The sequence below is a fragment of the Colletotrichum costaricense genome (assembly GCF_030867565.1).
Source record: "Colletotrichum costaricense strain IMI 309622 chromosome Unknown Scaffold_6.1, whole genome shotgun sequence".
Lineage (NCBI taxonomy): Eukaryota > Fungi > Ascomycota > Sordariomycetes > Glomerellales > Glomerellaceae > Colletotrichum > Colletotrichum costaricense.
This window is the reverse complement of record NW_026848235.1, coordinates 2,318,435-2,334,254: the sequence shown is the minus strand read 5'-3', so window position 1 is coordinate 2,334,254 and position 15,820 is coordinate 2,318,435. Positions and strand designations below refer to the sequence as shown.

Below are 15,820 nucleotides of genomic sequence, written 5' to 3'. Positions count from 1 at the left end.
TAATGGGTGATGAATTTCGTAATCGAAGCGCGACAAAGAGGGAAAGGAGGAGGAAGTTTTATCAAAACTTCGCCGCGAGAAAAAGTGATATGGGCAACGGGTGGGTGGTGGGCCGGCTGGCGGTCAGCGGTGGGCGGTTGGTTCGTTCGGCACGTGATGTGAAGAGAGGCAGGGCTTTCGGATAATTCACCTTCGTCTTGTCTGCTAAGGTGAAGTTCATGATAATGTAAGGTGAATATACCAGAAGGGGATGCGTATTCAGGATCAAGGTGGGTCTAGACGGGATAATGGTGGCCCGGTCTGGGTGGAAGGGGTAGTGGTTTGGTCGGGATAGCGTTCTTGAGACATCACTTGTCACATTGTAAACAAATATTCGCCCATCAGTTGGACGATTCGGCTATGTAGATGTGGTGTTGATATTGCTCTTTTGTGATGCACCTCGGTGAGCAGTCGTTCACCGAGACCCAACCCTCATCCCGTTAAGCTTCAGTTGTAGGGATTATTTGCCCTGGGTGTTGATCGTTACCTTATGTGTGTCTCATTTTTCGCTCCGTACTTATCTCATGCTGACAGAGATCATACATACTCACCAACTGCTCAAATTCAGAACCTCTGCCCTAGAATTTGCGCATCTTCTTCCATCTGGAGGAGCGGTCATTCTCATCCCGTAACCGATACTTCGTCCGACTGTGACGGCCAGAGGAAATCACGTAGAACAAATTGCATAGGGTATGGAACGCGAGGTTTAAGTTGGAAACTCAATTGCGTTTAAATTATGCAGATAATTACGGAAGCAAAAGCAATGCTTTGCATCAAGCTCTGGGTATCCGCCATACGCGCCACGAAACCGGAAATACTGCCTCCCAAAACACAATGTTCCACCATCGTCAATCATAACAAGATACGGTCACCATTACTCCTCAACCTTGCTTCCTCCCTCTCGCCAAGAGCCTCTCATGCAGGTCAACAACAACATCAATCCACGAGGGCACGCTCTCCTCTTGCGATAATGCCCCTTCGCCCAAGTGGGTGGTCAAGAACTCAGCCATCTTGCCAGTGTTGAAGTGCTCTCCATAAACAACATTTGCTTCGGGCTTCAGAGTGAAGTCGATCCCGTCAGGCTTGCTCACTCCGTGAATCTCCAGGGCAATCACTACCTTGGTCTCAATCGGCGGCAGAAGAAGCGAAGACCTGACTGCGATGGATGAATCCGAAGTCCGGGAGACAACCGTGGGGAAGGTGACGTTAAGCCGGCGAATTTGGTTGGAAGTGGAATTAGACTTGTCCCACGCGACATGAACCATGTGGAGGAGGTCCGCAATTTTAGTGCGGCTCTGCGGCAAGCCACGGATGTGGTCCCGGATGCATTGCAGAAAAAATTCCTTTTCCGGCGTTGAGGGCAGGGGGTTATTCTCGCGGTTTGCGGCAATGTACCACAGGTCAATGCGCGAGTTCTTCTGGCTGCGCTGGAAGGACGCCATGTCGAACACCAGCTCAATCTCGCGGCGATAAGTCATTGAGACGGTGCTTCCGGAAACCCCAGTCACAGCCCAACCGTGCTGCTTTTCAAGAGAATCCACTCGGGCTGCAGACATGTCAGTCTTGGTGGGGTCAAACTTCTTCGTGTACGACAAAAAGAACTTACCCTTGAGCGCACTGATCTCGCTGATCGACCAACCTCGGCATTCCTCACGGATCTTTTCAGCCTCCTTGATGTCCTCGTGGCATTGTTGCTTCTCTTGCGCAAGTTGCTCGACGTCTTGTTCTGCCTCTTGCAGCTGCTTTCGGAGCTCCTCAACCCGCCGAGTCTTTTCTTGGACATCGTTGTCAAGCGCGGCCAAGTCGAATCTGGCGGTCTCCAGCTCTTCCGGGTCGCAATCGGCAAGCTCCTCTGCAACAGCCCGCAGGTTCTTGTGCTCTTGTTCAAGGACCTCGAAACGCGACACAATTGCAGGCAAGACGGAAGAGAGCAACTTCTGCTGTTGCTGAAGTACCTTGTCGTCGACGGCCATGCCCTCAGCGATCCTGACAAGACCCTCCCTCAGGCCCTCCTGGAGCTTCATTCGCCACTCGTACCACATCGCCTTGCTCTCGAGACGAGCATGGGTTTTTCCGTTCTTGAACTGATTATCCAGGATGTTCTTGAAATCAGGCGATGCTGACATGTATTCTCGGAACAAGGGCGGATTCTCCTCAAAGGTCTCGGACTCAATCTCGCGAACGATTCGACGGCCCTCAGAGATGTACTTCTTGAGTTCGCGGCACGAATGCTGGTAGAGCTCAAGCATAGGTACTGTGCATGCACCGGCGACGACGCAGTTCTCCAGTGATAAATCTTCCTTGCCACCAAAGTCCTTGAACATATCAGGAGCTTGCGTGTGACGTCGTTTGGTGGTTGTGAGCTCCATGAAGCGAATTGAGGTCATGTTGAGGAAGTCCTGCAGGTGAATCCGCTCCTCAGCATCGTCGTCAATGATTTCAGCTTCGTCTCGAGCAGGAGAGCCCTCAAGGTTCATTGGGTGCGGGACAGTGTCTTCCTCGACATCCCTGAATCGAGCGTGCCCCTTTGGTGACTTTGCCGAGCTTGCAGACTTCTGAGGCGACTCAGAATGAGTGGGCGTCGCTTCCCCTGCAGCATTTTCCTCCATGCTTTTCCGGGCAGATCGTGTCAATCTGCGACCGGTAGTCTCTGCCTTACTGGGAGGCTGCTGCAGCTTGACATTCTTCACCGGGCTGCCTTGATGGCCTTTGAGTCTCTTGATACCGTCGCGGTCTTCACTATCCTCCTCGTCATCGAGCTCGGCAGGCCGCTTGCCAAGTAGTCCCCGTGCACTTCCGACGTGAAGACTTTTTCGGCTTTGCAGTCGCTTCTTCTGAGGGCTCAAGCTTTCAATCATCTCCCTCAAGTTCAAGGTCGCGTCCTTTTCGTTTTCGCCACCATCCGCTTCACGCTCAAGAATTTTCCTGCCGTTCTCTTTGTCTTCCTCTTCTTGGCGGGCTCTATCGATTTCATCCTCAATGATCTGTGGTTTAGCAAAGGCTACACCACGGACCTTACCGGGAACGAACTCCTGCACTGTCTCACCGAGAGATCCCCTTCGGTCAAGGAGCGCAGCAACACGGGGTGACCCGAGGCCCGGCTTGTCCGCGCCGATACCAGAGTGCCTTCGGGTTTGCGGTGTCAAAACAAAGGTTGGCGTCCTCGCGCCGGTGGCTGGATCTTGCTGGAAGATATTCAACCGAGTAGCGGTCTTCTCAGGAGAAGGAGTTGCAGGCTTTCTAGTTGGAGATTTTGACTTCGAGCGAGCAGGCTTCTTTACCGATTGGGGCGTCTTGACTGGAGAACTGTCGAGCGGTGTTCCAGCAGCGGCGTATGAAGGAGCGACAGACTTTGGCGGGCTGGGTGTTCTGGTTCTAGCTCTGGTTCTAGCCGGTGATTCTGACATTGAGCCTGTACCCGGCATGCTCTGACGAAGGCCTTTGCCTTGGAATGGGTTAAACCCAGGACTGCTTGCATTTTCTGATCCTGCAACTGAGTGTCTCTTGGCCGAGGCAGCCAGCTTCTTGGCAGGTGACGCAGGCTTTGCGGACATGGACTTGGTAGGGGTGTCTGGCTTATCCACTTCCGCTTCCATGAGTTTCTTGGCGGCGAGGCGAGACTCTGGAGGTTGTGATGGCTGAATGATGCCTCCGATTGCCATGGTCATGTCCATGCCCATAGTTGCTTCATCTTGGTCAGACACTTGGGAAGAGGGCAAAATACGGCCAACAGGGAGCGTCATGTCCATTGGCGTCGTCAGTTCGTTCAATGTGTCGTCCTGTGAAGACAGGATACGGCCGACCGGGATAGTCATGTCCATGCCCATCGTCGCGTCTCCTCCGTGGATAGTCGCGTCCGCCAATTGCAGTATGCGACCAACACCGACAGTCATATCCATGTCCATCGTTGCCTCCTCTGGGTTCTCGCGGGATGTCATTGTCCTACGGCGCTTCTGGGTCGCATCGTTCTTGGGATGTGATGGCAGAAGACCACCAATGGCACTCGTGAATTCCATAGACATATCCTCGTTTTCCACCCCAGTGTCGTCGAAAAGATCGTCATCGGCGTTGGAACCGCGAATGGCACCGACAGCTGTGGTGAACTCCATGGTCTGGTCCTCCACGTCATTCCCAGCGGGTGTTTTGGTATTTCGAGAGAGAATGCCGCCAAGTACTCTGGTAACATCCATGGACATCTCTTCGTCTGGTTCGATGTCGCCGGTTGGTTTACCGAGGATGCCTCCGACGGCAGCAGTCATATCCATTTCCATGTCCATGTCCATGTCCAGATCATCTCCATCCTCATCCTGGGGCGGGCTATTGTGGACGGGCGGGGGAGGGGCAGTGTTCTCTTGACCTTGCGATGCCTCATCTTCAGGCTTGCTCTTCTTGATCCAACCAAAAGAGGGAATGACTTCTTCGTCATCACTATCATCGAAACCGAGCCTTTGTGTGCCAGCCTGCCGAGCAGCTGTGCGGAGTGCCTCATCCAAACTGTCATTATCGTCATCCGATGCTGTTGTCCGGCTGGACATGACTGAGGCGCTGGTAACTTCGTGGTCGTCGACGGTCATCATCGTGCCATCATCATCGTCGGAGTCGCTATTCGAATCAGACGCTTCCTCCTCATCGTCATCTGCAACTTCCTCGACGGCATCCGCTGGCTCAGAGTCGGAGCTGAAACCTGTGGCCATGGTATCTTGCTCCTCATCGGAAAACTCCATGAGCGGCGCGGTGGAGCTCCTCCTGCGCTTCTTCTGATGTAATTCTCTCTGGTTGTCGGGTGACTGCGGTACGATATCGTCATCCTGCTCAGGCGGGGTTGATGGCCGCTCCGTCGGCTCTTCATTCTGCGGGGCTGAGGTAGAGGATCTGCGGCGCGACTTGTTTGTTGATGTATTCGGGTCTTGCATGAAATCGATTTCATGGAAAGTGTGAAGGGTTGCCTCCGCGGCAAAAGATACTCTGCGATTTGCGAGAGATTTACGTCTTGCGTCTCTGCGCTCGCGCTCCTTAGCTGCTTGTTGCTGCTCTTCCTCGGTGCGCAAGGCAATCTTGGAGCCTGAGCCTGTAGGGTCGGTACTGCCTGTAGTCGTTGGGGTGCTTGACCGCGGCGGACCAAGATCGATGAGGTCAGATGCGCGCTTTCGATGTGGTGGAATTTCGGGTAGTAAGGGCATTGTGGGCTTCAAGATAGAACGTGGCGGAGGCCGTGAAGGCACAGCTAAAGACTAAGGAACGCATGTTAGTCGCGTGAGACGACGATGATCAAGACGACACTGCTTACAGCTCTGCGGTTCCCATTTGCACTTTTCAGGGCGTCCAGACCTCCAGGGCCAATACTCTTGCTACGCGACTTCTTCCTGCTCTCCGCAAGGGTACTTCCGACGTCGATTGTCGCATTCTCCTTGTCGCCATTCTTTCTCGACGATGTGGTCGCGCCGATGGACTTGCGTGTACGGCGCGTAGAGGGGAGTGTCGCATCGCCGAATGAAGCCATATTGAGAGTCAGTGCTGGTGGTGGCGATGTGCTGCTATCAAGCTTCAGGTCAAAGAAAGAAGCGTGCACATGTCACCTCTTAAAGTTGGGGAGAGCTACGCGACTGGAATCGGTAGTGGCGTGAATGTGCCCAAAGGATCTAGGTATGTTCCCTCGAAAGCAGGGTGGTGGGCTGTCATGGGTCTTGTTTACTGCCTACCAGGGTTCTGATTGGCTTGTAGAGAGTGATGTCAATAGACGCGATTTTGTTGCTGTGGTAGCGTCGAAAACCGCTGTCACCGCATGGACCACGTTTGCGACCAGGCGTGCCAGGGTGCAGAATCTGTGAGTCTTTGTCAGCTGTGGCTGGAATGATCCAAAAGTGGCTGAGAGTCCAAGCTGTGGCTGCAGTGTTGAATGTGGCTGAACACTGGTGGGTCTGGCGTCTCGCTAATTTTTTCATGTCCACAGCCCTAATGACAATTTCAGGGCAGGCCCGACCCTCACGTTCTCTCACCCCCGATTTTGCAGACTCTGGTGAAAAGTTGCGGCTCAGCATCAACGACTTCCTAACCCTCAACAGCACCCACCCCCGCCCAGTCGACCGCACCACGACGTCAAGATGGCTACCGAGTTGACCGTCCAGTCCGAGAGGGCTTTCCAGAAGCAGAAGGGTATCTTCCTTAACCAGAAGACCAAGGCGAAGTCTGCTCGCCCCGGCAAGAGCGGCCGCAGATGGTACAAGGACGTTGGTCTGGGTTTCCGTACCCCCGCCACTGCCATTGAGGGCTCCTACATCGGTACGTTTGCGAGCGAGATCGATTGAAGTGTTGGAAATCCCATGCGCGCGCGACGGACACGACATTTTTATTTCGACGAAACTTTGCGACACGAATGGAGGACTGTAAACGACGGCAGAAGAGGATTGGAACTTTGGAGAACAAGAGGAGGAAACTTACGACACACGACGGAGGACTGTTGCAACGCGCGCTGGGAAACAACACAAACCAATCCAAGGGACTGACATGCTAACGTTGGACCCCCTCCAGACAAGAAGTGCCCCTTCACCGGCCAGGTCTCTATCCGCGGTCGTATCCTTACCGGCACCGTCGTTTCCACCAAGATGCACCGCACCCTCATCATCCGCAGAGAATACCTTCACTTCATCCCCAAGTACGCCCGTTACGAGAAGCGCCACAAGAACCTCGCCGCCCACGTTTCCCCCGCTTTCCGTGTCGAGGAGGGTGACCAGGTCACCGTTGGCCAGTGCAGACCCCTCAGCAAGACTGTACGTTCGCGACGCGACATTCAGGATCGACGCCTGATCCCGAGGCTCGTTCTTATCAAGAATCTGTTTTGCTAACACAACCGGCTCCAGGTCCGCTTCAACGTCCTGCGCGTCCTTCCCCGCACCGGCAAGGCTGTCAAGTCCTTCAGCAAGTTCTAAATCGGCTCATTGGCATTTACGGCGTGACTGCGGTGTGGGTTCTTCATTACATACCGGATGGGAGGTCATCAGGGAAACTGCATCCACATGAGTGTTATAGATGCAGAATCAGAGACCAAAATGAATTCGATCAGCCAAGCCACGTGGTTGTGATCTAGAGATTCTTCTCTGGCTGTCTTGGGCACACGATGGGCTTGTGATTTTTGCGGGAACGGAAAACTGCGATACGCCTCGGGTCAAATGAACGAAAAAAATGATTAGGATGGGTTGACTGTGCCACTGTAGACTCCTCGGTGATCCAGTGACATGCTGTTCCTGCGCCCCATCCGACTCTGTCACAACATCCCGCATAACGACGGTCTTTCGGACCAAGACGTGGAGAGCTGTCATGGCAAATAGTTGCCTTGATGGCAAGATACTGTAGCTATGCAAATGGAAGCCTCAGCTCGAGAATGATAGCAAAAGAAGTCCACATCCAAAGTAGCACCAGCACATTTGATTTACGGAGTAATGTCAAGTACGTAGCTAGGGAGACGCACTTACGGACTTGAAGGTCATCAAACGTAGGTATTCGAGAGCAGCATAATTAGAGTGACCTGATGTAACAGTGCCAGATACAGTGCGTAGCTTCAAGTATGCACAGCTGTTCCTTGTCTTCTCAGCCATCTGATTGGTCCAAGGCCACCCACCTCGAAATTCTCCCAGAGCTTCCAGTTTGCGACGAGCCGAAAAGTCCCCAAGCTTCTCAATCCTTTCCAAACTCGTCCAGGTGAAAGCTCTTGTTTCTTCTAAAGTCCTCCCCCGTTCATCCTCGAGTCTCTCCGTCGCAATGGGTTGGTTCGACGGCTGGTTCGGCCCCAGCGCCTCGTCCGACGACCCTCTCAAGTCCCTCGACCCCAAGCTCCGCGAATACCTCGAGCGCGAATCCCCCGTCAAGATCCAGCAGCAGCAGCAGGTCCAAGAAGCCGAGAAAAAGGCCATACGGGTCGCCGCGCAAGCAGCGCTGGCGGCAGAAGCATCCGCACAAGCACGGGCCCAGTCGCAATCACAACCACAAGATGCCGCCGCAGAACGGCCAATCGTGCCGAAAGAGAGCCTCTTCCAAGACGGTCGGTACGCGCACCTGTGGAAGACGTACCGGCCCTACGCCGAGGTGGAAGCCGAGACGAAGACGGACCACGAGAAGCTCATGGACGTGCTGGACGGGTTCAAGCAGAGGAAGCACAACATTGGCCGGGCGGCGCTCGAGAACTGCGCCATCCAGCAGGAGGAGTGGGTGAACTGCATGAAGAGCGGCGACTGGGAGGACAGGATGCAGATGTGCAGGCGTCAAGTGCAAAAGTTTGAGAGGTGTTATACCATGCAGACGGTGCGGATACCCCCCCTTGACCCATCCTCAATTCACCTCAGCCGGGGAGGTCTCGAGAACATACTACTGACACTCCCTCCAAACAGAGATTCCTCAAGGCCCTCGGCTACCAATCCATCAACGGCCGCTCGGCCCAAGTGGAAGAAGACATCCAGATGCACGCAGACCAGCTCTACGGGCGCATGATTGAGCAGGAAGAGGCCGTGGAGGCCGCCAAGAAGGAAGGCCTCCCAGTGCCCAAGTTCGATTTCACGATACCCGTCGCCGCACCGGCCGCGGCGGCGGCGCACACGCCGAGACCGGACCTGGAGACCTCGTGGAAGGAGAAGCTGGAGCAGCTGCCCGAGTCGGAGAGGACGGCCGAGGAGGCGGCGCTGCGGGCGGACTTCCAGGCCAACGTCGAGGTGGCCAAGAACGTGCAGAAGCTGTGGGACGAGCAGGAGAAGGAGAAGGAGAGGCGCAAGGCGGAGGGCAAGGCTACGATTGTGGATCGTATTTCGGGGACGTTTGGCGGTGGGAAGTAAAAAAGGCCTCTGGTCTGAACTTGGAGTGACGGCTACCTCAGGGTCTACATGACGAGAGTAACCCGTGAGAGAAGCCACATGAGATGATGGAAGTTGGATCGTTAGAAGCCTCGTGGTTGGGGTTGCCGTGGGTCTTGTATGTCACGATATCGGCCTCTGTAAAAACGACTGTAGACTACCCTGTACTTCTACGCATGCATTCCCGAATGTAAAGAAAAAAGGGCCTGGCACTGGCTCAATTCTCTCTTCAACACTTTCGCTCATTGAACTTGCTTCAGATCATCTCTCGAGATTCATTCCATCACGAAGTGGAAGATCTACAAAGCCCGATCAAGAGAAGTCAAGGGTGACAGCTCTGCGATTGTGACGTGAACCTGGCCAACCTCACACCGACGCCAAAAACGACACGGCACTTCCTCAGCAACGACAAATAACTTGCAACCTACCGAGGCCTCCTCGCCCCAGTACACAGTAAACTCCCTCAACAAGGGTTTAGCGTCAGCCACGAAACTCTCATCCCATCTCGTGTTCAAAGAATGGAGGATAAAGGGCCAGGGGTTCCAGCTTCCGGTCCGCAGTCCGCGGCAGTTGGGGGAGGGAGGTCAAGTTGGCAGGGGATAGGGGATGGAGGAATAAGGTAGAGTTCGCGTTTCACCTGAAGTCAGACTGGCAAATGGCGGGAAAGAGTAAGGTAAGTGATAGGGAAAATCGCACAAAATCACTCAGCAACCTGCAAAGTCTGAAACCATGACAGGAATGGGCTCGTGAACACGTCAAGGGTGCATCGACCATTGGGGAAGGGGGTGGTGATCCTTCGCGGAACCGACGGGAAGAAGACGGGACTCGGGAGGTCCATCGTCATTTCTCCTGAGTACGTGCCCTCGCTGCACGGTCATCGGGCACGAATGACGACGCTGGGAGGCCCTGAAAGAGTGCGATGACTTCTACCTGCCTCGGACGATTCTTCCACGGAGATCCAATGAGCCCAGAAAAGGCGGTGGTGCAGGACAATTCAATGGCGGGGGAAGGATGAAGTGAAGTTGTTGACAGCATGGCGCAGTAACCAGCAAAAGCTGCAACAGCTGGCAGGAAAAAAATGTCTCGGCTTGCGGGCGGCTTCTGCAGCGAGGTCTGACGTACCCGCAATCCCCTTTCGCACACACTGCTGCCACTCAGCCCTTCCAAGCACCTCGCTAAGGCGTGCCAAGACTCCCCAAGAGATCTACCCGCGCACTTGAAAGCTTGGCAGCCCAGGGACCGCCGCCTCGCATCACCCCAAGACTTTTTTGAGCCTCTGTTCTTCAACGACATTGCTTGGCTCAGACATTTGAAGGGTGCAATATAATTTAATGTGAAAGTGAAATATATTCGATTGTTTATCGGTGATATATATAATAGCATCCGAAAATCTCCAAGTCGTTTCCGTCTCCTCCTAGAATCGGTAGGTGATGGTAGTAAATCGCCCCTAAACGCCGAAAAAGGGTGACCCTCAAGTTCCTCCCAAAAGTTTCATTTCCTCCACCATCATCTTCCCGTCAATCGTGGAAAGGAATTGCTTAGCAGCAAGACTCCTCGCAGCCGCAGAGGCCGCAGCAGAGCTCGCAGCCAGCCTCCTCGCCACCACGGAGACCCATCTCGGGCTGGGGCTCGGCGGACTATCACCTCATTGTCAGCACCGTTGGACTCGTGATGTAGGAAAGAGGAAGTTAAGCTTACGGGCTGCTGAGTGACGATGCCGTTCTCAACGGGGACCTCCATGGGGGCCTGCTGCTGGGGAGCCTCGGGAGCGGGCATATTGACGGTGTGGTTTGTTTTGGTGGTGGAAAGAGAGAGGTGGCGGGTTGTATGTACGGGTCTATACAGACGTCTATGTGAAGATGATGGTGGTGGTTTGAATTAACAACTGGGTCGAGAAGAAATGAGGAGAAGGAGAGCTTCCCCCTCCCGCCTTATGTACTCGCTCACCAACATACCTCCCTCACCTTACTTACGTAGCTACGCAGTAGTAAAAGCAGCACACACCTCAGCAACCAGGAGACTGGGCGCCCTCCTCCCCCCTCGCTCCCCCCAATGAGCCCAGCTGAAGCGGTCGGTGGCCGAGGATCCCTAAACCTCGTCGGGGTGACCTATCCTGACCTATCCTATCCTAGGTATCCTATCCTGTCCAAACTAGACCAACTCGCTCGGCTCAGTGTCACACACATACACCCCTCCCCCTCCTGTGGTGGCCTTTCCCGGTTTTCGCACTCCCTCCACTGGGACCCCCGAATAAGCGCAGCTCTCTCTCTCTCATCGGATGCAAAAGCGGCAAACCATGATCAAAACATCCAATCATTCACCCACTCGCCGTAGCCGAAGCCCAGTTTTTTCGTCTCTCTTCTGTGGCTTCGTCGTCGGGCGAAGCACAGGGTCCAGGGGCTTGGAGGGGGGGGGCAGAAGTGGCAGAGTAACAGCGAAGGGGAGAGAAGTGGAAGAGAGGGGAGAGGGGGGGCGTGTGATGCACGTAGGGCAGGCCGGGAATTAGATTGTAGGAACTTTGCAGGAAACGAATTGGGGACAGGCACTATTACAGGGAAGAAAAGTGCCGTACTTCCGTGATGGGATGTCATGACACGGGCACACTGGGCAGCACGGGGAAGCTCAACCTTACCACCACACTTGCGCAGTTTACCTCACGGTTCCGTTCTTAGCAGGGTGGAAGTTACCGGGTGGCCGACCGCCACATTGCGGAGAGTGGGAACAACACCAAAAAAAAACACACGGACCCGGGACGCCTACCAAAAGTGACAACACGGCCACCCCGATTTCCAGGGATCCCCAACCAGTCACGGTGGTATTCTACGGTACTATATGGGGTAGAATGACGGATGTCAACGATGGCTTAGGCCCAACTGGCTCTTGCATTGCAGGGTAATTTACAAGAGTAGTATACGCAAAGAGAGATCTGATAGTTAGGTTTGGGACGTGGATGGGGGGAGGGCGCATAGTCATACTCGAATAAGGCTTAGTGACGTCAAAATGGGGAACGGAGACCAACAAGACCAAAAATAGTGTCACTTCCAAAGAGAACAAAAAAAAAGTTCTTCTTGGATTTGGATTTGGAAAAGAGGGCAGGGAAACGGTCCAGACTCTCTTCGATTCCCTTTGGGCCAGTTTTGGATTTGCTTTGGCGCCTAGTTTCGTCTTCAATTCAAAAGTAAATGGCGCTCTACACAGCTCCCCAAGTAAGACAGCTTTTCCCCCCTTTGGGCTGTCGTGTTATTGGGGAATAGAGTTTGCACCAGAACGGCGTGGTAGTAAACGCCCGCCTATTGGTAAACCTCCCGTGAAGGGCTGGAAGCTGAAGCAGCTGCTTTCCTTCTTTTGGCTTTCTTGGCCTGAATTATCATAGTCATCAATTGGGGAGAGGGGGGGAGCCGAAAGCCGAATCTCCTGGGTATCCCCGGCAAAGGCCACCCGTCGAACCCCTCCCTACCTTGCCTCTTCCCCCCAAAGCCCAAGCTTTGCTTGCCCCAAGCATCGCACATGAACGCCAAACTCGTCGTGAAGATCAGATATGACGTGGGCAAACACACCACATCACCATCGCCCTGGCCATTTGTTGCCTCTCTTCCGGTCTCTCTGTTGCGTCTCGTCTATTGTCTATCGACCCTCGAGAGCTACTGCGGCTCGTTCGAGGAACGCGTTGAAATCCTTCACCTGCTTCAGCGTGCCCCCCGTGTCACTGCGCGTACAGGCCTGGTCCGTAATTCTAGATATCAAAATCTCGAGGTTCGCCAACTCTGCCGTCTTCTTCTCGGCCGGGCTCAACTCGGGGGCCGCGCGACCGCGCTCCACGGCCATGTCAATGTCATGCATCTGCGAAGATAAGCTCAATTGGTTCTGTGGGCACACACAACACAACGGGCGGTTAGAAAGAGCTCATAAGGCTGAGTTAAGGTGTGTGGTGTCGCCTTTTGGGCAGGGTGAGGGTGTGACATTACCAGTGCTTCTTCCGTCACCCTCTCGTGCTTAATCCTGACGGCATCTTTCCGGAGCGCCACCTGGTCTCGCTCGGCTCGGATGCGCATGATTTCGTCCCGAAGAGTGATCCTCTCTTTCTGGACACTGCGTACTCGCTTGCGCAAGCTGTGGAGCGTGTCGAGGAGAATGGTCTGAAATTTTTGAGTCAGCACGGTACGGTGGCAACCACCACCAGCCTGGGGGTGCGGATCTACCCACATGTTGGAGGAGCCGCGTCCTCAGTTCGTCCTGATACGCCTCCAGGGCCCGTTGCTGCACGCGATGCTCCCTCTTAGTGGATGCATCTTGAGCATTACGCACTCCCTCCTTGAGGGTCTCTATGCTAATCTCGATAATCTCGTCGCACGTATGGGTCAACACGTCGACCGTGTTCACACCGCCGCGCCCGGCGAAAGGGATATCCATAGCGAGCACGTCTGCTTCGTCGTCGCCGCCTTCAGCCACTTGCACACGTTTTGTGAAGCGCTGCACGGGAATGGATACAGCCTCATCGACCCCATCTGATCCAGACTTCTTCCTGCGCTTCGGTGCAGCTTTGGGTGAGGCGTTCTTCGCTGTAGAAGCCGCCCTGCCTTTGGATGCCGCCTTCGGTCTGCCTTGCTTCTGCTTCGCTGGGCTATTTTGAGCTTGTTTCCGTCGCCTCTTTGTCACGGGCTCTTCTTGTTGCTCCTCTTCAGCTATCGTAGAATCTGGTTCCGGGGATGATTTCCGGGGACTCGTGCGCGGTCGCTTCCGACCCAGTTGTTGAGCTGCTTCCTTCGCGCCCACTTCCTCGGCCAAGCTTTCATTGTGATCCTGTTCCTGCTGTAGCACTTCGTCAACGATAGCGTCCAGCTCCGGTCCCAGTATCGATTCGGTTTGGGAATTATTTGCTGTTGCTCGTTCTGATACGTCGACAGGTACTTCTGATGCTTCTTGTTCCGCTTCCTCTGGCTCTGCTTCACCACGATATGAAAGCTCGGGAGACCTTGTCCTAGAGACAGAGTTTGCTGTTCGATCCGGAGAGAGCTCGTCCAGGTCCTCGTTGGCAGATGCGGCCGAATTACGACTCCCACGAGAGCTGAGTGTGGACCTGCGAGTGCTAGTCGTGTTCCGCCGCACTTTGCGCTCCAAAGGAGACGATATTGGAACAGTCTCTGTCGCGTTTTCTCCCGGGGATAGGGCTTCTTGTAACCTCGCGCTCGACGCGACAGCACTGCTTGTTGTGATCCTCCGCCGTCTCCCACTGCCCGGCGCATCCGCAGGACTCTCCTCCACCTCGGTGTTATCTGCTGTCATCCGCCTCGATACTGGTGAAACAAATGAAGCTGACGGGGCGGGCCGCGGTGGCGGCAGAGACTCGACCGAGTCAGGGTCGCCGGCTTCGACAACGGCATCGGGCCTCGCTGCGGGCTGCGTGACTGTGGCTTGTGCGGATTCGGTAGAGGTTTCTTCTTGGAGTTCGTAGACATCTGGCTTTCCTGGCGATTTCTGCGTCTGGCTAACATTGTCCGCCTCGGTGATACCAGGTCGCGCTGTTTCGCTGTCTAGTCTGCGTCGCTTGGCAGATGTATTCGGGGTCGGTGTCGGTCGGGGCGGCGGCCTCTCGGGGCTAGTTTGCGCTTCGATTTCGGTTGTGAGGTCGTCGCCAAAGTCCAATTGAAACGAAACATCGTCAATCTGGCCATGTCTTCACATATTGCGGTTAGGCAAAAAGCATTAAAGGGGCCGGAATAGCTTACCCAGCTCCTCGCATGCGCTGTTGCATGCGCTCCCCTCGTGCTGTTGAAGGTCAGCATCTCTCGTTGGTGGGGCTCTGCGATTGGACTCACTGGTCATGACTGCGGACTATGACGAGCTCGCAAGTGCAAATGAAACCCCCGGATTGTTCGTGTGCAAGAGATATATCATTGAGGAAGAACGAGTATCAATTTGTGACTATTGTGGTTTGAAGCGCATACTTGAACGAGCTCAGGCCGATCTCTACACAGCAGACTGAGGGGCGGCGCGTCTACTAAAGTACTGGCCAGGCGTGTCGCGACGACCCTTTACACAAGACACCCCTGCAGTCCGTTTTGTGGCCCGTGCACAAGCAGCACCCAGACTTGGAACTCCACACACGATGCCTCTCCATGAGCCATTGCTTTGTCACTGTTCGAGGATGAAAAGGAATACTAGCCCTCAAAGGCATTCAAGAAAACATTCATCAAGTGGTACTTTTGACTTTACTGAGATATATCTTAATTTGGGCAAGAAACAGAGGTTCATTTCTTGTTTGGCCAGTAAGTTGAGGGATGATGAATGCATCACATTTGCTCCCTCGCTCGCATTGTCAACTCTGTGCTCCCATATACTCCCCTCTTTCCACTCAAAGGTTCGAGATACATTTTAGGTGTAAACTAAATGCAGCTTTGTTACTTGGATTCAGGATACTCAAATCCGATATCTGCTTTTTCCCGTAGCTCTTGCCAGCCAGGTCAAGTAAAAGCTCTTAACTCGAAAACCTCGACGTCATCTCAGTAAGATTCGATCATGTCACAAGTCGGCAGACTTTCCTGAATACTTTCCTTACTTGCACTTGCCTTCCCTTCTTTGCAAGTCAGCCTTTCAAGTCTTGAGATATCAATCTTGCCTTCTTACAGATATCATCGTACCTGCCCCTGATACCAACATTCCGCCAAACAGCTCCTTCTCGATCGTCATATCCAACTGCAGGAAACTCTTGGTATTTAATGAGAAAACAGACTATTTGCGTCCTTTCTAAAGCGTTCAATTTTCAACTTGGCCTTCAACCTATCAATACAAGACCAGTCTTCGCCATTCAGACTCGGGCAACAGCAACTTTACTCCTCAGCTTCCTTCGGTTGATCGTTGTCCTCTGGGAGAGGGGGAGCCTACCTTCCCATACATCTCATTCACTCTTCCTCAATCTTTCCATGAATTCATTCACTTATCTTCTC

General features: G+C 54.0%; 5 protein-coding genes across 5 annotated transcripts; 2 read left to right on the top strand and 3 right to left on the bottom strand.

Annotated features, from left to right (window-relative positions):
• Nucleotides 1-920: 920 nt before the first annotated feature.
• Nucleotides 921-5,539, bottom strand: CCOS01_06987 (Spc7 kinetochore protein; the record flags this gene model as incomplete). The annotated part of the gene is made up of 2 exons (XM_060455154.1): nt 921-5,270; nt 5,327-5,539. The coding sequence occupies 2 exons, from the start codon at nt 5,537-5,539 to the stop codon at nt 921-923; spliced, it is 4,563 nt and encodes a 1,520-aa protein (XP_060314854.1).
• A 601-nt stretch (nt 5,540-6,140) lies between these two features.
• Nucleotides 6,141-6,965, top strand: CCOS01_06986 (ribosomal protein S17; the record flags this gene model as incomplete). Its single annotated transcript, XM_060455153.1, has 3 exons — nt 6,141-6,318; nt 6,568-6,806; nt 6,897-6,965. 3 exons carry the CDS (start codon nt 6,141-6,143, stop codon nt 6,963-6,965), a joined length of 486 nt encoding a protein of 161 aa, XP_060314853.1.
• A 510-nt stretch (nt 6,966-7,475) lies between these two features.
• Nucleotides 7,476-8,858, top strand: CCOS01_06985 (uncharacterized protein; the record flags this gene model as incomplete). The annotated part of the gene is made up of 3 exons (XM_060455152.1): nt 7,476-7,482; nt 7,646-8,334; nt 8,421-8,858. 3 exons carry the CDS (start codon nt 7,476-7,478, stop codon nt 8,856-8,858), a joined length of 1,134 nt encoding a protein of 377 aa, XP_060314852.1.
• Nucleotides 8,859-10,414: 1,556 nt separating this feature from the next.
• On the bottom strand, nt 10,415-10,652 carry CCOS01_06984 (uncharacterized protein; the record flags this gene model as incomplete). Its single annotated transcript, XM_060455151.1, has 2 exons — nt 10,415-10,513; nt 10,575-10,652. The coding sequence occupies 2 exons, from the start codon at nt 10,650-10,652 to the stop codon at nt 10,415-10,417; spliced, it is 177 nt and encodes a 58-aa protein (XP_060314851.1).
• A 1,848-nt stretch (nt 10,653-12,500) lies between these two features.
• CCOS01_06983 (AT hook domain-containing protein) lies at nt 12,501-14,699 on the bottom strand (the record flags this gene model as incomplete). Its single annotated transcript, XM_060455150.1, has 5 exons — nt 12,501-12,740; nt 12,842-13,012; nt 13,080-14,550; nt 14,603-14,642; nt 14,693-14,699. 5 exons carry the CDS (start codon nt 14,697-14,699, stop codon nt 12,501-12,503), a joined length of 1,929 nt encoding a protein of 642 aa, XP_060314850.1.
• Between the last annotated feature and the right edge of the window lie 1,121 nt (nt 14,700-15,820).